The sequence below is a fragment of the Manacus vitellinus genome, unplaced genomic scaffold (genome assembly GCF_001715985.3).
Source record: "Manacus vitellinus isolate BGI_N305 unplaced genomic scaffold, ASM171598v3 scaffold_4_pilon, whole genome shotgun sequence".
Classification (NCBI taxonomy): domain Eukaryota; kingdom Metazoa; phylum Chordata; class Aves; order Passeriformes; family Pipridae; genus Manacus; species Manacus vitellinus.
The window spans coordinates 33,747,492-33,772,090 of NW_021940604.1; the positions used below are offsets into that span (position 1 = coordinate 33,747,492).

Here is a 24,599-nt window from a genome sequence, read left to right on the forward strand (position 1 = left end):
TGATTTAGTCTTTCTTTTGCTTCTTACAAACTTTTTTGATTAAATACGGTTTGAGTATGCAACATCTAGAAAATGTAAATCCCAGATTTCTTTAATACTGATGAATTCAGTCTGATGGTCAGTAGCAGCCGCAATTTCAGCTTCAAGTACTTTATTTGTTGAAAAATGTACCTGTGCATTGCAAAATAATGAAATTCACCCCTGTATGGAGGGAAAGGTAAAACAGCTACATTTCTGAAATCAGCCCACCACTTGTATTTATTAGGCCTCAGTGGTCTTGCAGTGCAAAGGAACCTGGTAAGGTAGGATGTAATGAAAAGTTTGAGTATATTTCATATGAAGACAGGAGACCATGTTGAAAAGTTACAATGGGAAATGCGAAAAAGAGCAGAATGTTCTTTGGGGAGGATATAGGTGCTCTTAGTTTCTAGTGCAATGTTTGTATTGTACTGGTTTTTATAATCTTAAAACTAGGAGGGAATTTCAACAGGGATCAGGGAAGTTAGTTTACCTCTTTCTTGCAAAGTACAGGAGTTCAGGAGAGTCTAGGCTGAGAAATTAACTGGTTGGACCCTGAGATTTTTTATTGATGTTGTTGTTGTTGTTATTATTATTATTAAGCTTGTTGATTTAGGCTGCCTGGAGAAGTGAAGTCTCCTCTATTATGATGCTATGTATAGTTTATCATTCAAATAACAGTTTTGAATATGTAGGGTTGTGAGAAAAGTTTGAACTTTTTTCATTAAAACATGTTTGGCATTTTCTGAGGCATGTTAGATTGCCTCCTGTTGTTACAAGAGGAGGAAAGAAAGGATTATTCTGTTACTATGACATATTTTTCTAAACTGTTCTTTAATAGAAAATAGACATACACATTGCTGCTGGAACATTGCTTCCTTGAAACATAATAAACAAATGCTCCATTTAATACTGTTGACTTTCTTCTCATAGATCAGAATTCTAATAAAACAGACCCAAATTATGTGATGTAGAATGACCTCCACATAACTGGTAAAATTTGCTACAGTGTGATGAGCTCAGTGACCCAAAATAGATCCACCCTTTGTCGAGTGGATCTTGATGTCCTTGTGTGCGTTTCCCCCTCACTCTTCAGGGCTTTGTTCTTACTGTGGTGTGACAGGAAGAAAGGAGGCATAGTTACTTCTTTGCCTAATTACTCCTCTGCTGTAGTTTCATATGTTGTCTGGGTAGCTGAAGTGGGCATAAGTAGAAGTGTTCACCTTGGCTAGGCAAGTGTAAACCAGTGCTGAATTGAGGGCAACAAAGTGGCTGAAGACGAGCACTTCTGCATATGCACTCGGGCAAATTCTATGTGGAACTGCATTGTGCCCGGTTCAAAATGAATTAATTAGAAGACTGATCTGCTGCTGCAAGATTCAAGTAATTTTTAACTCACAGTTTTGCTGATTGGCCTTTTAAGCCTCATCAGGTCTCAATTTGTTGCCTTGCAAGAAAAGATAATATGTATAACCGAGGTAGAGTTCAAATAGAAAGGATCATACAATGTTGTAAAGCCAACAGTTGCTTTCCCAGTGAGCTTTCCCATCTGGGCTGCTCTGAAAGTGCGTACAGGAAAACTTAAGCCTGTTTCCTCATGAGTTGCATCTCTTGTTAGGGATGTGAATATGTGCATGCTGAAAAACAAATACCATATATTTCCTCATAATTTTTTCCTGTATCTTGCCTCTTTCTCTGTGTGCTGAAATATGTTATTTGTCCATCTGTTTTAGCAGCCCATCCTCCAGTGCTGTGTCAGGTGCACAACCTGCAGACCATCCCTTGCTCTTTGTCTGGCAGAGTGGGGTGTGCATCACTGACATGACAGTCGTTATTAACACGATATTCAAATGGATAATTTGGTCTTATTTCTAGATTGAAATATGTATATAATTTAATCCAGTTTAAATTGCGTAGCTTGCCCCATTCTAGTTTATTCTTGTGGCTGTGCCATGACAGCCAAAAAATAACTATAATGTCTGCTAGGTAGCTAAATTATTGGCTACATTTTCAGCTTGTCAGCCCTATCCCTCTTACAATAACCTTATGCATTTGGTGCTTTTCCTGGACCTCGTGGAAAACAAAACAACAACATAATACTACTTTTCTGATGGTTGCCTCCAGGTAGAATTGCCAGCAAGTTCAGTCCCAGAAATATGGGATGAATAGTCTTGTGGCTGACACCTTTGCAAGCCAGGGTTCCTCTTGCAACCTTGTGTAGCTTCTTGCAGAGGACCACTTAAAGGAGAAAAGTGCTTTAGCTAAAGAAATGAAGGACAAGAAAAACAGGTCCAGATAAAAGAATAAGAAATTCTTGTCTCTTATTCTGTGCCCCTTAATCTAGAGGTGTCTTCTCAGTCAGAGATGTCTTCTGTGCCCAGAAACATTTTACTAAACTACAGAAAGAATGGAAGGAAGGAAAGAAGGAGGGGAGTGACGTGCTTTTGACATGACTCTGTTTACACTTCAGCCTCTATTTTCCATTGTTGCTTGAATGTGATCCTGCTAGGACAGATTTCTGAAATACACTCTCAATACTTATTCAAAGTCCTTACAAATGTTCTAACAAAATTCCTTCTGGAGCAGCCACCCTGCCTTTATTTTCCTCTGCTGGGAAATTTATTCCATGGAGACCTCTCTCCCTAGCTTGCAAGGAAGAGGTCATTCAAGCACACTGTGCTGGACTCTGGCTCTTTAGAAAATCAATACAAAATCTTGCTTCATTTAACACAAATCTGTTAGGTTGATGTAAATTGGAGGATGGAGACAAGGAGAGGAGTGATCCCACAAGATAGCTTTCTTCCAGCACTTTTCACTTCCTTTCACACGCTTGTCTCTGACAGTTGTCTGTGTCTGAGGCGAGCAGTTTTGATAAGCTGTAGTTTATGATTTAACAGTTTACAGGTTGTTTTATCTAATGACTCACTGTACAATACATCAGCAAAGAAGAATCAGCATTTACTTTTCTTTGCTACTTTACAGCATTTCACTGTTAGGAACATCTTTTTTTCAGGTAGCTGGCTCACAAATAGTATACTTGTGTGCTGTAAATACCAGAACTTTTCGAAAGTGCTGTATATATTAACCCTCCTGTCCCTGAGGACCTGTCACTTCCACAGAGGTGGAGGAATTAATTTACTGACAGGTCTTACTCATTAAAAAACAACTGATAGATGATAATACCCAGCCTGGTGTGTTAGTTCTGAGCGTAGGGAGTGGATGCAGAAGGGGAATTAATTAGAAACTCCAGGATGAGAAGATTTCTAATTCTAGGGGAAAATGCATCAAGTGGAACGCTTTGGTTAATTGCAATGTGTCTTACATTGCATTTTGTCCAAAATAATAAACAATTTCATTTGAATGTTTGTGACAGCAAAGAGGGGAAGAATACACTTAAATACAAAATTATATTAAAATTCAATATGAAGGTATAGTTCACATTATAATTTATATATAAACATATAATCTAATATGTTTGAAATATATAAACATAAGAAATTACATGTAATGTTTGGACTCATTTTGTTGTCTTGATTAGCATATATTTAACACAGCAGGAAATTTTTTGCTTGACTTGGAGTATGTGCAATCATATCTGAAAAGTGTTTTCCTGATTCTTAGTTTTGTTTAGACCTGCATGAACAAAAACTCACTTGTATGAATATGGTGATATTGTAGTAGACTTAGATTTCAATTATTTTTTCAGTACTTTTCTCCAATTTTTACTGTATAATGGGTGGATCAAATGCTTTAGAATAATTCTAGAAGACAACTTCTTATACTTACTAATGAAAGTTTAATTACAAGAAGGCATCTTTGACACGTACTTCTCCGTTGATGTTTTCTTTGTGAGTTTTTAGAGACTGAATTCAATGGGAGAGTATTTTTCCACTATCTCACATGAGAAAAGTTGATAAGAAATGAAATTAAATTATCTGAGTGGACCTGAATGTCTATTTGCCTGTCAAGTAGAAAAATCGAAGAATAAAATGCTGAAGAGTAGGATAAGATACAATATCAAATTTGTAATAAACAGAAAAAGAAATTAGAATTAAACTTTTCTGTCATTTTGTTTTAAACTCTTCTGTACTGGTGGAACTAAAGGCCGATTTACAAACATTGTTCAGAGTAAAGTTTTAGTCTGCTCAGCACCAAGGACCTTTTCTCACTGTAGAGAAGGTAACTTACCACTTCTCTGAGTTTCAAAGGGGCAATCTAATGAAATAAACAGACTGTTTTCTAAACACATAACTGAATGTTTTCTAAACACATAACTGAATGTTCTTGAATTATTTTATGTAATGATAATATATGGCTTATTTCAGGTTTTGTTCATAGCTTAAAACTTTGGCCTATTCTTGTTTGTAAATGTTAGGACTGCTGAGGCACTAGTGATCACGGTTATATGAGGAACTCATTTCGTAGTCAGGGACAACTAATGAACACATTTGAACAGATGAAGTGCTTAGTGAGCTTTAAAAACAAACTTAATGGTTTTCAGAAAAGACTCTTACACATTCTCAATGCTCGATAAAACTTCACTGAGTTACATGTTCTCTGACTTCTACTAAATGCAGATGTTTAATTAATTTACTCATTGATACAAAACTGAGCTCTTTTTATTGAATGGAATCTTTGTGTGAAACACATTTACATAGAGTTTGATTATTGATTTATACTTTATTTTTATTAAATGGATTTATAATTATTTAATTGCCTGCTTATATGAAAAGCATTTTTCTATTTGCAGAGGTCTTTTTATTTCTATCCATGACCGGGGTCACATTGCTACAATGCTTAAATCCTGGCCAGAAAGTGTCATCAAGGTAAGTGCAGTTCTAGTTGCATGACAAAGCTGATGCTGTTTTGTAGCCAAGATGACTTGGTTAAGATAATTTTTAAGCTTTTTATCAATTTAGATTTCAGTGATTTTTTAACTAATTTTTTAAACAGAAAGAATGCTGTTACAGCCAAAGTTTGAGGCATTTAAACCCTTACTTTTCTGGCTATAGGCTTATGAATTAGTCAATTACACAGAATATTATGCATGAAAAAAAAACAACTCTGAATGCTTTTTCTGCATTTCAGAGAATCACAGAGTGGTTAAGGTAGGAAGGCACCTCTGGAGATCATCCAGTCGATCCTCCTGCTCAAGCAAGGTCAGCCAGGAAGGGCTACGTCCAACCTTTGGGGTTTTGAGTATCTTTCCAAGAGTGGAGACTCCACAAGATCTCTTGGCAAACCGTTCTAGTGTTTGAGTTAATAGTTCTCCATTTGTGATGCCTGATGAGCTCTCTCAAAAGAAATATTAAATTTCCAACTAAAATACCTTGTCACAGAGTATGACAAGGAGATTTTTGTGTTTTCAGCTGCTTGCTATACTGAGCACTTCTGTCCTTTACTATGAAAAACCTTTCTGTATAGCACAGACAGTTTTTTGGAGTTTACTAAGTTATTGCATTTCTGTCAAAGAAAATACATGCTTCCTCATATGCATAAGTATGTTGGAGTTATGTTATTTGCTCAAGGGAAGAAATACATCTTTGAGAGGTAAGAGCCAGGTGGTTGTAGACATCACTGTCAAAGGCCGGGAGGAGTGGCTGGCTCTGGTTCTTCTGAGAACAGATATGGCAAAACCCAGGAGTCTGGGATTCTTCTTTTTTAGTGGGTAGCTTCCTTTCCCTTCCTATTCTGTTTTCATACTGTTGACAGAAAAATGTAAGAGGGAACAATTCCAGTTCCCTTGTAATGTAATACTAAGTAGCTCTTTTGTATATTCTTAAAATTTTATATGAAAGTCCCGTTTCCAGTGAAGCAAGGGTCTAAAATAGCGTAACAAAACCATAGTAAAGTACAATAAAACAATTCTGTGCCTTTACTGTAGTATTGATTTTTTTGTACCTGCTAGAATTTTTGCATAAAAATTATAAAATGATGGTAAGAAAATAACGGAATACTTAGTGCATACAACCAAAGAAGTGACTTTTACAGTGTTTTTATTGCTTCCTCCAGGCTATTGTGGTGACTGATGGAGAACGTATTCTTGGTCTTGGAGACCTTGGCTGTTATGGAATGGGCATTCCCGTTGGTAAACTGGCACTTTATACAGCATGTGGAGGAATAAAACCTTACGAATGTCTGCCAGTGATGTTGGATGTGGGAACAAATAATGAGGTAAAATCCTTTTCTGAAGTGTAGTGAATATTAAATGTGCACATCTGTGTACTTCAGTTGTACATTCATTTTAGTTATAGAAAGCACTGTAAATTTTCCCCAGATGAGGTCCTAGTGCTTCAAGTGTGTGGACCTTACCCTCTTTAACTTGGCTTCCCATTTGTGTGAAATGCAGAGATTGAAAGTTGTTGAAAATTGGCTCTTTGCTTTCCAGTGCTTCTGAGATTACTAGTTAATTACTTGGCCCCTGTTCTTCCTTCTTTTTTTTTGTCTGAAAGAATATTTGTATACTCAAAAACTATGAATGATGGCAAATTAAAAAAAAAATCTGCAATATCATTATGCTTTTGTAGAAGTAAACACGTGTTCCCCTATAAATAATGCAAGTGCTAAACTTTATGTATGATAAATGTATCAAAGATTTTTGTGTATTATAGCTAAATAAAGTATTCCTGTAGCAGTAAATTTAGCTGGGGCTTCTAGATTGTTGGGTTGGGTGTGTGCATCTTCAGCTTTATACACACACATCCACCCCTGCCCCACTGGGATAATTTAGACAATTACAATACATTAAAGCATTACTGAACCAGAAATGCCTGCTACCCTTTCTCTCTGCCCCCTCAGAAACTCCCTTTAAAAGCAGACAGACTTACTTGTGAGATGTACCTGAACACTGTAGCATGTAGCCATATCAAATCATATCAAATCATATCAAATAATTAGCTATAAAATGTTTTCATTCCTGGTTTGAGCAGCTGGGTCAGTTGTGTAATCTATCATTGAATGTTTCTAGGCAGTTAATTGCATTAGATACTTCTTATACTTCACTAGGATTTGCCTTTTGCTTTTATGATTGTGTTTCATTGTACTTTTTAATTTTGCATAGCATATTATTTTCATGAAAGTTGTTGTCAAACATCTTTATATACACAGACCAATAGCAAAACAGGCTTATCCATACTAGTAGTCTAACTTTCATGTCACTGTTCTTGTGACTAAACAATCAGTATGAAAGGGTGGCACCCATAAAGTATTACAAGGTGCATAAAATTTGTGTGAGCTAGAGTTTCTTGATGCTCTGAAATATTCCCATTCTGCTCAGGAGATTGCCTTTTGTGTTTTTCAATTCGGAATATGGCTTCTTATATTAGGATCATAGGGAATGAGACCTGAAGTCTGCCCTTGGGTCATGACCAGGTGGGACTTTATTGCTGTACCCCTTGACTGATGAGACTACATGGGCCTGATAGTATTCATTAATGGAAGCTTGGATGTAGTTCCCAGGCTCTCCTTTAGTCAGTCAGGAAACCTGGGGCACCAGGTCCCTTAATTTCTTCCAACACCCTTCCTCTCACCCACATCCCTGTTCCGTCCTTAACACCTGTGTTCATGTAACCTGGTGGTGAGTCGCTGTAGAGAACTGAAATGACTGAAAAGTGTTCACATTTTGCTGGCTAAGCTGATTATACTAGGTCAAGCTGCTGTGGAATTGCACTGCAATTCCTTATCTTAAAATCTAAACCTCTTGGACAAATAACTGTATTTTCATGCTATATTTTCTTAGTCTAGCCAGTATTTTCCATAATAAAACACAATAGAAATCACTCTCACAACTTGAGCACATATGAATAATAATTATGCTGAACATATTTTTTGAAATGTGCAGATGTTTTCCATTTAGATTAGTTCCTTCTGCCATTCTGCGGGGGCCTCACTGCTTTAAAAGAAGTTCTAAAAAATGTACTTTTGGCAACTATAATGTGGAGGTGCACAATCTGCAAATTCTCCAAAGAAAGATTAAGTCTTATTCTAAAGCAGATTGCAAAAAACCTCAAGATTTTACAGGTTCTCATCCTGGATTGCTTTGTTGTATACAGGACTTGAAACAGTAACTTCGAGAAGCAACTCAATTTCAGATGATTATTAAAATCCTTGTTACTGTCAGTTTTAGCAGAGGTATTTTTGGCTGGGATATTGTCGTGTTACTCATAAAACCAAAGAAAGTAATGAGAAGGAAATAAAGCATTTTTATACGTTTGCCTAGATAATAAGCAAGAGAAATGGAAACTGCTTATTTATGTGTAAAAATTGACCCAGTAGAAAGTCTCGTGTGACCAAACTAGTAAATCAGTCTATGTAATCTACGTGGGACTGAGTGTCCAAAAGAAGAGGTATTGGCTGCTACCAAAAATAATATGCCTGTTTTAGAAAATATTGACAAATTGGAGGTAAGTAATTATTGAGGGACATATTTATCCAAAGCATTTAACAGGAGTACTTTTAGTACTCCTAATACTGGAGTACTATTAGTTATTTACCTCAAACCGTGACAATCTCACTAAAAGTTGTGCCTTACCCAGTAGCCACATATTTTTTAGGTGTGAGGATGGTTCTTTAGGTGGGATTTCAATCCAATTAAACTATACTCAGGCACCAATCTCAGTGCTGATAGGAAATTGTCATTGGAAATCCTGAGGTGATATGATCTCTGGATCCTGAGTGTTCATCTAATGTTGTAGAGATATATGTTAAATCACCTTGAAATGGTTAAAGAAATAGACTGTAGAAGAAAAGGAATAGTTGCCAAGGTACAAACAGCTGTAACTTAATGGAGACCTACCCAAAACACATGTTCTCAGCACTGGAGGTGGGATGGTTTAAGAACAATGAAAATAATCAAGCTGGATCATGGGGAAACATTTAAACATTAAAATGTGAGTGATGATTGTTTTCTACTTAAAAGATGCTATTAAAGTCTCACAAAATAAACAATGTTGAGGCAAGCCTGTTGGTAAAAAAATCAGCCTGGCTTACAGGGATGTGAAAACTGGCAGTTTAATAAAACCAAACAAACAGCAAAACCTAATAATAGAAACCAAGTTCAGAAAATGTGTTTATAGGCAGTAAAAAAGCAAAAGACACTAAAGAAAAGCAACCTAGTGAAAATAATTATGAATAATAAGAATGAGTTTTTCTGTTGTTCCTGATGCTTTTCCTTAATGGTGGTATGTGTGGAAGTATTAGTTTGTCACTATAAATGTGGTAGTAGTGACATTTTTTAAATGTCAGTTTTATCTGTCTTGGCAAGAAGTCTTATTTTCCATTGTATTAACAGCAAATGAATATGTTGAACAAAAGCTTTAAAAGTTTGTCAAGATCCTTAAATCAGAATGTCCAAATAATGCTTTGGCCAGTTTTTTTTAAAAAAAACAAACTCTGGTAAAAGCTTTCTGTACCGTGCTGATCTGTGTGGGGAGGAAGAAATAGTTTTTTCTTAGTTATATTTGGGATAAATTGAGAATGTCAGGCAGATTGGATTAAAGGTAAGGCTCTTATTTAAAATACAATGGTCCTGGTCTAATGTGAGTTTACAGATTTTGGATTGACTCTTATTTTTTACCTTTATAAGACGTTTGAATTCATAGTGTTTCTTTTAAAACTAGACCAGTGAAGAAGCAATGCAGGCCTCCTGTGTTACTAGAGAAAATGCAATTTAAAATTTATATTTCTGTGAGGAATAATAAAATACTTGTGGGTTTATGGTGTCTCGGGGTTGTTTTTCTTCAGCTCTGCAATGTTTAATATCTTTATCAATTTCTTTTGACCATAAAAATCTTAATCTAATACTGAATGCTTAGCAGAGGAATGAAAACTGTGTTTATTTGATATCTTAGAAGAGAAGCTCTGACAAGTTCATGGGTTCTATAGCAATTCTAAACTTAATGTGTAAATTCAATACTGGCGATGGCCAGTTGTGGGAGCTTTGGAAAGATTGCGTGTTAGCATTTAAACTTAAACCATTTACAATAAATTTCAGTCTAACTAGAAGGCATTCAACTCCTTTAGATAGTACCTTCACACGATGTGAAAAAGCCAAGACAGCTCTTACTGAAAGGACTTCTTATTCAGGCAGTTTTTAGCAGAAGGCATCTTGGTGTTCTGAGCACCAGGACAGTGCCACACACTGGCCATCAGGACTGCCGGGCTGTCAGAAGTCACTCCAGCTGCAACTGTGATGGCTGCAAGGAAGCTGGGCATGCCAACATTCTCTTGCCCTGTGTAGACATAGTTAAATAGCTGACTGGTCACCTATATAGTTAAATAGCTGACTGGTCACATATATATGCCCTTAACGTACTGATGAGCTGTGATGGTCAGTTTGCTTTTTAAAAATGTGTATCTGAACTGGTTTCTATTTGTATTACTGTTGGTCTCTCCTCCCAAGTAACAAGAGATAGGAGGAGAGAAAATTACCTCAGCTTGTGCCAGAGGAACTTTCAACAATTTCTTCACAGAAAGGGTTGTCAAGCATTGATACAGGCTGCCCAGGGAAGTGGTTGAGTCACCGTTCCTGGAAGTATTTAAAAGTTATGTAGTTGTAGTGCTTAGGGACATACTTTAGGGGTGGACTTGGCAGTGCTGGGTTAATGGTTGGACTCAATGATCTTAAAGGCCTTTTCCAACTTAAGCAACTCTATGATTCTATGATTTAAGTACTGAGAGGTGCACAAGAGAAAGAAATATGCAGGGCAGCTCCTAGGGCAGCTGCTCCTCCATCTGCGACACTTCAGGGATTTGTGGGCTGCTATTTCAAGTTGTTTCCTGCGTGCTTGCTTCAGAATATTTTTTCTCTTAACTTACTAAAATATTGAAATGGAGAAATGTGATGGTTCTCACAGTTGCCCTAAATAGGTCAATGACTGTGGCTGACTCTCAATTCTGACTCCTCTGGAGGAATGGCAGGCTTCCGTGGTGGAATATGGAATCCAGAAAAGCTGAGGTGCAAATTCAGGCTCAGTTCTTCAGCTTGTTCTAATTAACTTTCTGCATTTCAACAAATTATTTTCAGTTGTCATAAGAACTGGTACCAGCTTTCCATGATTCATATTCTTGAAGAATACCTACCTGTGAATGTGCAAATGAAATCTGTTGAGAAAACATAAACAAAGCTCCTTTTATTATTCATTTTCCAACCAAAACAGAAACCTGGGCAGTAGAAAGCTGAGTATAGAGCCAACCTGCTATTTCATACCTTATCAATCTAAATATATAAATGTATCAAACAAATAATGTAAATTGTGTACAGCTGCAGGGATTTCTAAATAAAAAACAGTCACAATTTGCATTCATGTATAGAGTAGTGGCACTTTTACGTAGTAGTGGCACTTTTACTTTTTTTTTTGGTGTAGTAACTATATACTGAAATGGTTATGCTCTGATTTTAAAAAGGTCCTTTTGCCTTTCTGTTGAATGATGATCATTAGAACTAGAGACAGCATTTCAGTGCCAGTTTTACTGTAAAATAGTAGTAATATTTCCTGAATTCTATGAATAGAGATTGGTCCTGTCTATCTAAAAATGATCTATTTTTGTATCTGGTGCATATATGAGAATCAGATTTCAAGGTTATATTCTCCACTGTGTTCCTTAGTAGTTTTGAGTGTTTCTGCAATACAAATGACGCTATGTGTGATCAAAACAGGTTTCTAGATGTGCAGCTTTTCATTTAGGTATGTTAAAATGTTATGGACCAACTTAACCTAGTTGATGAAAAGAGGCTTTTTTCCATGCTCCACAAAACAGTCAGGCCAAGGAAGGTGCTCAGAGGTAATGCTGTGGCCCAGTGGTGCTGAGTTCCAGGCATGAAAATTTGTAAAACTATTGATGAAGTAAATCTTCTGGTTTTTTTAATCTTTCAGCTGCTGCCTATCCATGTCAGCCTGGTAGGAGGTAATTGCACTTCCTTCACCAGTTAAGTTCTATTTTATAAGTGGATTTTTTTTCCCTCTTAGATCTTGCTGCTAGATCCTTCCTTGGTAGCACATGGACAGCACTTGAACAAAGGAGAAAATACATGAATATTCCTTTTTCTTCCTCTTTTCCTGCTTCCACTTGGCAAGTAAATAGTGTGATTGGATATTATTTTTCCTAGAGTCAATGCCATGAGTAATTTTTTCTGTTCTCTTTTCACTATTCAGAAGTACTGAAAAGTAAATTAATTTCTGAATTTACAGTTCTGTCTAGCCCATTATGCAGATTAAAAAACCATATACTATTTTATGTTGTTGGAATTGGTAGTCTCCTTTTAAATCTATTAAGTTATTTGAAGTGGACTGAACATGTTTTAGAAGAGGGAATGGGCTAGTGCATCTGTTTTTATAGATGCGCATTCTAAAATTGGGGGCATTTAGTGTCATCTTTCCAGAGTCTTTCAAAAGATTCTACCTCTAAAATAAATATAGCATCACCAATCACTTGTAAATGTGCTTTATTTAAACAATAGGAACACCTGAAACTGTGCCAGCATCCATATTACACTTACAGACTCAGGAATGAGCTGGGAGAGGGATGGTACTTAAAAGAGTCACCATTTCCCGCTCAGTGTAGGGATTGGTGGGTGACATGTTTGTGGATCACAAATATCTGACAGCTGATGTTCTTCAGTAATTTTTGAGGGCTTTCCTTTTCTGGCTCTTCAATGCTCTAATTGAATAGTTGCAATATGTCTGGTAATACATTTTACAACTTGAAAATTTCAAAAGTTATTTTTACTCACTGTTTTAACTCAGATGAGTTGAGAATTTGTAAGTGTAGTAATAAATCTGGATTTACCAAAGATACTGAAGTTTTCAATGTGTTTCAGTCTTTTAAAGACTGCCTTTTGAAGAATCTTTGAGTTTGTCTTCCATTGTGTCCCTGGTCTTCTGCAATTTTTTTTAGTTACTGTTTCTTTTGTATCTTCTGCCTTACTATGTATTTCCTTGGTTATATTAAACCTTCAGTAGAAGACTGTGTATAAACATCTTGTGCTTCCTAGAGGATGCATTCTACTAGTGAGAATCAAGAGAGCTGAAATACAAAACATTGCCTATCCCTTTTATGAAGTAATTGTGTACAAAGGGGAACAGCATTCCCCACTGTATTTAGAGCTGCTAAAAGTTTTGATTATTTGCAAATGTAGATCACTTGCTATTCTTTACCATGGTATTCCCAGGGCAATGTGTTGCATCACCTCCCTTTTTTTCATTTAGCTGCTTTTCTCATATTTTCTTAGGTGTAGATCAGCAGCTATGAGTACCAGCACTTTTTCCAATAAAACTCAAATATAAATGGGCTTGGCTTTTAAACATTTTTTAAGTATTTTTCTCAGTTTCATAGTATGCACACTATCAGCATTTTGTTTAATGCTGCATTCACTTGTTATTTACTATAACAGTAGAAAGACATTCTGTATTTACATTACTACTATTATAATGCTTGTCTCCTTTTACCCTAATAAGGGGATGAAAAATACTTTGATCTACATTTCCTGTCAGTAGCAAAAATACTTACAGTCCTTTTTAAATAAATAAAACACTAATGAGGAGAGATTTTTTCCACCAGACTTTTACTGTTATTATCATACAACAAAAGGTTACTGCAATTTTAAAAATTCATTCAATTGTTTTAGTTCAATTAAATTAAAGGAGACTTTCAAGTTCATATTATCTTTTTAATATGTATGTTGTATAAAATAATATATTGCTATATATTTAGCGCCAGACTTACATCCCCATGATTCTATATTGGCTTTGCTTAAAGTTCTCTTATTCTTTTATAAAATACTAGAGATTAGTGTTTGCAATCTTCTTGTAACCATCCAGCCTTTCCATGTTGCCTCTCTAGTCAACCCAAATCTAGACTTTTCTAGTGTACCCACTCTCCTGGCAGCAATGTGTTTTCCTGTTTTTTTTTAATCTTTCCCATGCTTAAGATTCAATGGAATGGCCAGTTATAATCTTGTGTTTGAATTACTAGTCTTGAGAGTCTGGGGCCCGTTCACCAAGTTAGGTAAGCTCAGAATGACTGAAAAAGAGACACAGAGCTTGACAGCCATATGAACCTAAACTAATCCTCCTTGGGAAATTTTATGAAGAGCAACAGATGCTGCTTTTTGTAGAGGAGCTGTGTCAAATTTGTTCAATTAATTGTGTTTTAAAATGTTCTTTAATCTATTGTTCTACCTGTTGATTATAAAAAGAGCCTAGACTATCTTAGATGTTGAAGTATCCAGTATAGGTTCTTAAGTTACTTAACATGAATTCATACTCAGTTTGCACTTCAGTTACCTCTGTCTGCATCTGACATGTGGTTACTGTGTGGCTTGGGAGACTTTTATTGAGAACTTTTGTCAAGCTCGTATTAAACAAACCCTTGTTATCTTTGAGAAGTGTCATTCTACTGCTCTTTGATAAATGCCATTCTGCTACTTAGTGCATGAGAAGATCTCAGCAATTGTCTGCTACTTTTGATCCATTGTTATCCTTTGAACTTTGTCATTTTGGCAGGAATATATGGTATTCTTTTTCTGAGACTGTTAATTTATTTTTACAAAATTTGCTATTATGAATATTTCTTTTGTGAAGTGTTCTATTTCATTAGACCATGGAAAATGTGTCAAAGTCAGGTGGTGCTTCAGATTTCCGCATTTGCCAAACAGCATTTTGGCAATGATTTTTAAGACCTGAGAAGTTGAAGAGGGGAGAATTTTAGCACAGAGAACGGAGATGGTGACCTGAGATTTAAGTCTCAGTTTCAACTGGCATTAGAAAGAACGAGCTGTGCACTGATATTACTGGCAGTTCTCTCAGTCCATTTCTTCTTACTTCACTTTTCAGCTCAAGGGGATCTGTGAAAGAGGGCAGAAATGAATATCTGGAAATGCTTATTTTGGATAGCAAGCATGAATATCCACAGGCCAAACTGATGGCAGACTTTATTTCAAGATACATTAGACATTTCCAATTCTTCATGCTCAGAAGGCAACAACAGATAGTGTTTGTTTTAGTTTTAGTTTAGACTTTCATGTAACTGCCAGCTATCAGCCTCCTCAGGAATTTCACAGGCAATGGAGAAGAAAAGAGAAGGAGTAAGCATAAATATAGCTGCTATCACAAAAGGTGGGATAATATGCATCACTTATGGCTCCACAGAAGACAGCTTAGTGTCTTGAACAAAGCATGTCACCTATTTATCATAAAGGTGTTCTTACAAATGTTGGCCTTGCACTAGCAGGTCTACTTTGTGCACAGAATTATTTTTTCCTTTTTTTCTTTTGGTGGTAGGACAGATATATAGCTGACATGCCAGCACTGAAATAATATCAACATACTTTTTTCATAATTGCCAGTCAGTCAAAGGAACACTGTTGATGTGACTTGTTGATGTAGGAAGAGGTCCAACCCATTTGGCTCTAGAAAAAAATGGGTGATTGTCAGCACAGTAGACAGGGATGTCAGAGTCAAAGATATTTTGATGAAGGACCATGTGCGAGTAGCTTATGGAAGTAAATGAAATAAATATAAGTTTAATAAAATTGAAAAGAGGTCGCAACAAGTAGTGGAGATTTATAGTTACATATTAATTGAAAAGAAATCAAAACAAAATATCAGAACTGTTGGTATAGAAATGGGATGTACTGGTAACCTAGAACAGGATTTTCAGTTTTGTAAATGATACCTGTTGATATGTTAAAATTCTGTTCAATTACATATCTGATGGACTCAAAACACTTGTGCTGTCATAATCTGTGACCTGATACAATAATAGCAAAATCTCCTTTATTAATAGAATATTGAAGATGAATGAAAAAGATCTTCAAGGGGTTTTTTACAGTTTATGTTATCTGTCATTTGTCACATGAAGCAAGATTATTAAGATAGCATTCTTCTGAATATTGTTAGTTACTAACATTGTTATAGTTAGTTAAAACTTTACTGATGCCATCTTCTTTGCTCTTCTCTGATTCACTTTGTTGATGGTTTGTTTTTTGGTTTTGATTTTTTTTTTTCTTAATTTTTGTCTGGTTTTGAAAACTGGATGACTCCTTACATTCAAACATTTCCACTGCCTATCCTAAACAAAATTTGGAAATGTAAGTGCATGAAAATAAAAGGAATGATATGTGTTTGTTGCTTCACAGAAAATGATATAGGAAAGTTTGATGTATTCACAGTGTTTGAATCACATCAAGCATCTATATCTTGTCATACTCTCTTGATTAAGCTAAAAAAATAGTTTATTAAGATAGCAACACACATGATTACTTTGCAGGAAAAAAAATCTCCTACTTCTATAAAGCATTTCATTGAGGCTAGACTTGTTTTTAAGGTACTGTATAGGCTACCATGAGTAATATTTGGACTTTTCTTAAAGATTATTGTTTGACCACCTTCTGTGATTTATTATAAGCACTTACTGCTGGACCCTCAAGTAGGTTTTAGCATGTCATCCCTCAGGTTTTTTGAGAGCAATAAACTTTTGAAAGTTTGGTTGTGATAATCTATTTCTATGGCTTACAGTTCCCATTATCTATCAGCTATATTTCAAAATGTAGCATTGAGGGTATTGTTAAATGTTTCTTGATGTGTGACAGGACACGGGATTGAAATTTTAGACATATAACTGCTGGGGTTCATGAGAAGAATAGTCATTAACTGTATGGGGTCTGTGGAAGGTCAGTTGTGTAGGGAGCTTAATGGTTCATCTGAGCCTTTTCTGTGATTCAGTAAAAGCTATTATAGAAAGTAGATATTAGGATTTTCATGAGATTTCTTGTGAGGTGCTCTGAAACTATATGAATAAAAGACATCAGATTTCTCATATTTTTTTACTTTCTGATTATTATTTGTATGTTAAAATATTAGTGATTACATGCAGCATAATGTGCTGAAGTCCTAAACGATGTTGGATTCTTCAGGACTATTGTTTTCTCAATAGGCAAATGATTAAGTTTTTCAAGAAATGCCACTGGCATGCAGACAACCATTTGTTTTCAGTTTTACTGTGTAAAAGAGTTATGCATGCTAAAATTGTGTCTGATGAAATGTTCCTCTGAAACCATGGTTCTGAGCATCTTCCAAGTTCCAACTCAAATTACAGGCATTTGTGGAATTGGCATTATTCCTGTCCCTGCAGACAGATATTAACATCAGGAGAAATCACTCAGACTGTTAAACATAATGCAGAGTATTTATCTTGCTGTTTTTTTCTTTCTTAAAGTACACAATGAATTAGGTCTCTCTGTTCTCCTTACTAACGCTGCTAAATATGGTTCTGGCAGTGAATTGTGTCATAGAATTGTTTAGGTTTGAAAAGACCTTTAGGATCATTGAGTCCCACTGTTATCCCAGCACTGCCAAGTCCACCACTAAACCATGTCCCTAAGTGCCACATCTACATGGCTTTTAAATATTTCCAGGGTTGGTGACTCAACCACTTCCCTGGGCAGCCTGTTCCAGTGCTCGACAGCCCTTTCTGTGAAGAAGCCTCTGTATTCCACCCATGGTGACAGTGCCCTGTTCATACAAAGCGTGCTATTATTTTTGGATTGCCACAAGTAACACAGAAAATGGATCTTTCTATACTTTTCCTTCTGTATAAATTAAGAAAATTCCAAGATTTGAAATTATTTCCCCTTCCTCCTGCTAATCTCGTGCCTTAGTTATGACCTGCTTGGTATAGCTGCTACTTGGTGTAGAAGCTTAAATGTTGATTTAAAAGAAGGACCTGATGCATCCATGTGGTGATGGTACACAAGCAGAGTACTAGGAAAAGAACTTTAATGCTATAAGGATCAGTTTAACAAGGAATTTATTATTTTAGTTTTGAAGCTAACTTTCCTTTAACAGAATATGTTGGCACAATTTTATGTTTACAGTTGAAAAACTTTTTAGTTTTTCATTTTCTAGTATGAAAAACTGTCAAACTCACTTGGCAGATTTGTTTTTTTTCTTCAGTTACATTACTTTCATAAACAACATCTAATCCAGTCCTCAGGAAAATACCTGCTTTTTCTCCTTATGAGCAGTGCATGACCTGTGCTGCAGATTCAGCGATGACTGTTCTTTCATAGTTACTTCTAAGTAGTTTTTAGAAGTTAAATTGGTTGAAAATCGTCAATGTAAGCTGATTGACCTGAAAAAAAGATTCCAGTGGCATTTAAATTTCAGGGAAATACCATTATTTTTTTACTTTATCTGTTGGCTAGCAAAGTTGTAGTTGAGGTATGGTTCACTACTTAGCTATTCCCAGGTCTTTCCTGATTGGAAACTGCCATGAAGAACAAGGTGAATAAAGCAGTTTTTTGCTAGATTGTCCAATTAGGTTTACTAAAGAATTTTTTTGATAGCAATAGTAAGTTACTGAAAAAGCTTTGTCATTGTTGTGTGAATCTGCTATACTGTGTACCAGAAAGGTGAAGAGGTAGAACAAAAGCCAAATTGCTCTGATCTTGCATCTGATGTTGGGTATATTATTGCTTTTAAAAATTTTTAGGTTTTGGTATACCATCAGGTATGGCAATATATACAGTTTACCTAGCTATGCTGTCTATACGTGTAATTTTCAGAGCCAATCAAGAAAAGAACTTCAAGTGTCCCTGTGAATTCCAGGTTGTTTGGAATGGAAAAATCAGAAAAGAATGCACACGGATCATTGATAGGCCCCTGGCTGTAGCCGGTATTGTCTGTTTCAGGTGTTCAGAAATCTTGAATTACACCTAAAAATCATTAGATGAACTTTCTATAAAAGCAGAATTTCTATAAAGTATTTTATAATTTCCAGTATTTTGGAGGTAAACTAAGAATGACTTAGATGTACCTGCAGACTCACACTAGAAGGCAACACTGCTCCCTACCCCTGGACCATCAATAACCCTTGAGCTTTTCACCCATCCACAAACTCACTGGATGCAAACACCAGTGTGTTGCGTGACTTGAAGAGCAGACAGCACAACAGCCTTCTGAAAAATCAAGTGCATCTTGCTGCTGCAACTTTCTGTCTTTGTGTTTTGCTGCACTTGGTGCTCCCTTGCTAATGATGGCTCACACAGCTTGCGCTATTTGGTATATCTTAGGTGTGTTTGTAAACGTTACCCTTAGGGGACTGCATGGTCTCTGCATGCTCGCTCATGGGAATGAGTTTTATTTCCTGGGGGAGCCCTTCTGGTGCCCTGACAAAGGATGGAGGGACACGGGCGGAGTGTGCAGTGTGAGAGGTCTGGAGGGCTGGCGCCCGCTCGCCACACAGCCCACTGTCTGCCCACAGCCCGCACACACTGGGGCCTTTATGCAGTGCCACATACATGCACTGGAAACATCCCACAGAATGTCCCTGGCACAGCCTGGCTTTGTGCAGTCTTCTTGCTTGGGGACAGTCTGTGGTAATTTCATAGCGTGTTAGAAGATTCCTGCATGAAGCATTCTTTCCAGCCATTAGAGGGATTTTTATTTTGCTGTTAAAGTTCACTGGAGCTGACAGTTTTTCAGCTGGGTAAAGCTGACTGCATGCGTGGGAAATAACTAGAGTATAAGCAACAGGGTTCAGTGAGTATTCAAAGCTACAACTGGTAATTCCTCTTCAGATTAAGAAATGAATAAGCTTCCTGAGCAGAATCAAGCACAGGATGTATAAGTCACATTGACACTTAAACAACCTTATAAAATTAAAGAACAAGTTGAATTGAATAAATGAAGCCTGTCTTCAAGGAGAAATAACTGAAAATGTGTAGTCTAGGTGTGCAAAACTATAGTATCACTATGTGTGTATGAAAGAGAACATATTTTCTGTATTGTTTAGCACAACCTTAAATTCTTTTAAACAGAATTTGAAATACCGTAACTTCTTTTCTGTTACATTAGGATATTGCTTCAACAGAATATTAATAAATATTTATATTTTGAACTGTCTCAAAAACTCCTAATATTCTTCAGGAATAGTTTTATTCCATGGAATTTGTTCCCTTCAAGCACTACACTCAAGATTGATGGCAATTAAACGTTATGAATGTATTGTCTTTTAAACTCTTGACTATTTCAGGTCTAGAATTTTGTCTGAACAGGCAATGGATGATTTGTAGTGATGTTTTTAGGGTTACAGATCGGAAAATATTAATTATAGTGCAGCTGTTGTCTGCATACACTGTTATCTTTGCCTCTCGAGTACTGGCAGCCACTTGGTTTTGGCAAGGTGAACACAGCTGGGCTCAACTTTTTAAACTCGTGTCCAATGTGTGGGGGTTTTCCTCCTTTATTTGTAGCTAGAATGACCCATTGTGATACCCCTTTTTTGGCCTCCTATTTTGGGACCGTTTGTGTCATCCTGTCCTATGGAAATTCCTGGGGAGGAAGCTGAGGTGCAAAGAGAGATACTGCTCTGTGTGCCAGTGCCTGTCTGTTGGGCATGTCCAGATAAAGTGTTAGCTGAGACTCCCAAAGATGAGATCTCCTCCTTTTGGGGAGACAGAGAGGATAAGGCCTCTTTTTTCTTCTACTAGAAAAGTCTGATGTTTAGATAGGAGGGGCCATGATCTCTTCTTAGTAAGTATGCCATGGGGCCAGTGTAGTTCAGAGAAAACAAAACTTTAAAAAAATCTTTCACTCTCTGATTATGAAACTTCTTTTTGCAAAGTATTCTGCACCCTCAAACCCAATTAGTAGCATTCAACTCATCAAAAATTCACTTAGCATTTGGAAACATAGAATCTGTTACATGTTTTAAGGACATCATCCTGTATTTCAGACTTCAAAATAAGCTTTTTCTAAGAAAAGAAAGGCTTCCTAGTCTAATATAAATTGAAATCTTATACGCTCTTTCTAATGCCATGAAAAACACTTTGCAGCTGTAAGCTGTTCTTGAAGGACAGAAAATTGTGATTCAGCATGTTAGTGCTTACAAATGAAAAATTTAAATGAACACGGATTGATTACTGGGTAATGAGTACTGATAGAAGCTGAAGCTAAGTCCAAAACATTGGCTTTGTTCCTACCTGGCTAACTCTTCTATTGGAAAAAGTTTCACATCAAGGGAAATTTCAGTCTTGTGGAACACAAAACAAAAAAAGGTTTGGAATGTCCAACTTTCCTGGAGAACAGAAATTCCACTGTGCTTACCAGCCCTTCCCCAACCTGTGAAAACTGAGACAAGAAGAAGGTTACAGAAAGAATTTACAGTGTATTAACATAAGAAAATATTAACACTTGAAGAAGCAACAGTATTCCCCTAGTTTTCTTGGTAACTGTGTGCCCTGTTAGACCAATCATACTCTGAAATGTATTTAATTTCTGGTGTATGGCATGTCTTTGCCCCAAAGCTTCAGACGTCCCACACAAATGTAGTTCTCCTTAAACTTTATAGCTGTGGCTCTAATGCAAATCATCATTTTCCATTCTAGAACTGCTGGAGGGTTTTGACATTTTGATGGTGTGCAGTTAGTTTCTGCTCTGAAGTCTCACCATACACCAAACTCTGTCTAGGTGGCATTGATTGGTTCTGAACACGTGCTGCTGGCATCTTTGTCAGTGGAAAGGCTCAGTGTTTTGCAGTTTTTCACCTCCAATTTTCCATGAAGCTGTTCACTAAAATGTACCTGTTCCAAAGAAACGTCTCAGTGCCAAGTTTGAGAATAGATGACATTTCAGTGTGTTTGTGCTCAACTGATGAAATAGTTAAGTGTGCAATTTTCTGTTTCTCCCTGGTTTGGCTTTTGTAGATAAATTAGAGCCAGGTGCAGAGCTCAAGCCTTGCTTGAACTTCGATGCTTTGCTGATCCCTTTAAGTGTGCATAAGTAAGGTGGTATAAATGGCTTGCCTTTTTCTTAGAACCCCAAAGGTCATTGAAGTTTTAATTCACTCAGGTGGTGCTTCAAAGAACATGTTATTTTATACAGATAATTCTAAATAGATGTACATGATATTTCCACTACCAGAACTTCAAACCGTATTTCTGTTAAAGCTTGAATGTACCACACTAGTAAACCTAAATGTTTTAGAACTTTTCTTTAGCCTTAGAATAAGTGTGTCTAAAAATAAACTGGCATTAACCTTTTCAGTATCATGTAATATGCATAACAAACCCACTAAACTGAAAAAAGCAGAGTTATGTTTTGAAGGAGATTTGATTTCCAGCTTTGGCAACAAGCTGGGTGACAAAAGAAACCAAAGTCATTGAGAAGAGGTACCTAATCATCATGTCAGCTTGACATACTCAATTGTAGGATGGAACTTTTTTTCCGTAATCTGTTTTGAAAACCATGAAATAGTCGATAGCAAATGTTGGTTTCTCAAGATGTGTGAACCCTCTAAAAAAACCAAGCACTATGGACCGGGTTTGCATGGTGTTGACCTGAATAAAGGGATAATGTGCTTAAGCAGCTTATGCATTCTTCAGTGCCCTTTGGAAAGGGAGCGGCTCCACAATGGTTTGCCACTCAGGGCGCAGACGTGACCACTGTTCTTTTCACTTTCTGAATGTTTCATTCTTTTGTCTCCGCCCAGGGTTTCTTACTACGTTGTTCCAAACAGGGCTATAAAGGAACTTTTTGGGGCTATTTCTTGTCAAACTGTAACGTTTGTTAAGCAGAATGCACTGAGCTGTAAAGGAATTTTGAACTCTGAGTATATAGCTGGCCAAGCTTTTCATCAGTGATGTGTTGCTGAATTAATTGTTTCTACTTGTGAGACTTCCCAGGCTAGAGGTTTAAACATACTCCAGAAACACTGTAATAATTGTTTTAAATATTCCACATTAAATTTCAGCATCAAAGATACGTGAATAAACTCAAGCTGTGGTCTCACAAAGGGAGCTGCTTTGAAGTTCTGAGTTTTAGTGTTGTCTATAGATTTAAATGCTCACAGACATGAGAGATGCAAAAGGAAAGTAGCGAAAGGAGTGTAAGAGCCTATGTTTCAAGGCAGACCCATGTCTTGTTTAGCACTTTCTGAACAGAGTAACTGTGATGCCTGTTTCTCTTGAACTTTCACATAATCACTGCCCGTCTGATCTGGCTTCTTAAAGGAATAAGCCTGACAGTCTGGCTGCAAAGTGCTATGGAAACATCTTCAGTATTTAAAAAATAAAGGGACCGAAGATTTTTTTAATTTCATTTTAAGCATTGTTTTACAAAATGAGAAAAAATGAGAAAACAGACATTGCTTAATAAAAAACTTGTGGAAACTCTTAAAACAGCACATCAATTTAGGAAGAAGAATTATGGGAGTTGGAAAGAGATTAAGTTATTTACACTTAATTGGACAGTGGAACATGCAGTATGTTTGCATAGGACATGAACTGGCATGAAAAGCTGGGGCAATGGGATTTTAGAAATGGGATTCCTGTTTCTGAGTCCTACTGTGATGTTCCTGTCAGAGGCTCCTGGGGCTTGGCAGTTCTTTGTGTGCTCAGTCTGGTGGGAAGCAACGGGCTCTCCAAACTTGCTTGAAGTTTACACATTGCTGAACAGTTCATTTACACTTCCTGTGAATTTATCTCCCAGAGATAAAAAAATTATCCTTGATTTTTCAGATTTTCCTGAGGTCATTTTAAATAACTAGACAAACTGAAAATTGAAATGAAAAAATAATTCCAGAAATAGTTCTTGACAACAAAGTTTGAAATGATCATATAAGAAAAGAAGACTATAGAAAAGGGACAATTACTTAGAAAGATATCAGATCAAATCCTTGCCTGCATTTTCCTGCTGTATCCGGAATAGGTACAGAATTATGATTTTGATTTTGCTGCTGTAATACTTAAAATAATGTAAATACACAAGTAAAATTGTTTCAGCCAAAAAATATGCTACTTAAACATGAATGCTACAATGAGTTGATGAAGGGAATAAACAAAATACTTACAGTGTAATGACTTCACCTTCATTTACAAAGTAATTTTAATTTTGAGATTTATTCAGTTGTCAATTCAAAAAGTTGAACTAATAACTTCTGAAAGGCTGTAAGTAACATGTTAGAAACTGTTTTGAATTGGTGATGAATGGTTTTAGAAAATTCAGCTTTTAAACCTGCTTGATGTTTAAAAACATTCTAATCTTACATCTTTACTTTTTTGTGGAAGTGAAGAGTAAAGTGAGGGAGAGACTGTAGGTCTATCTGTAGGTCTGCATCAGGATACTCCCAGGGGATGCAGAATACTACCAGAGGTTTTAAGTTTCATACTGATTCAAATCAGTTTTTAATGGGGACTTCTGACCCAGAAGATTTTTCAGTTCTACAACATAGAAAAGCTGGGAGTGCAATTTAGGCATTTCTCTAAAATTCAGAAATCTCATTTCTGATTCTCTGTTTGAGGCAGGCTGAGAAAGCTTTCCAGCCTTTTTGCTTCATGTTGCATGCTGAAGGGTCTCTCGGAAGGAGAGGTTGTCTGTATTTTTCTTTACAATGTTTTTCTAGTTTAAGTTGGTGTGCAACAAATTTCTGTAGCTGTGTTGGGTTTCCAAATTGGTTTTGAATGAAAAATATTTAGTCAAGCTTCTGACCGATTCTACTGGCTGTTTGGGCATGTGTAGGAGCGTTGCACACTACATACAATGGCAAAATTAGCTTATTCATTTTCAGAGGCATGTGAGAAATAA

At 36.5% G+C, this 24,599-nt stretch overlaps 1 protein-coding gene across 1 annotated transcript in view; it reads left to right on the forward strand.

Annotated features, from left to right (window-relative positions):
• The window catches only part of ME1 (malic enzyme 1), a 165,101-nt gene that overhangs the window by 63,144 nt on the left and 77,358 nt on the right, over positions 1 to 24,599 (forward strand). The window contains exons 4-5 of the mRNA XM_018078070.3: positions 4,769 to 4,844; positions 6,031 to 6,192. Coding sequence (XP_017933559.1) covers positions 4,769 to 4,844; positions 6,031 to 6,192 — 238 coding nt within the window. The remainder of the gene's footprint in view (positions 1 to 4,768; positions 4,845 to 6,030; positions 6,193 to 24,599) is intronic.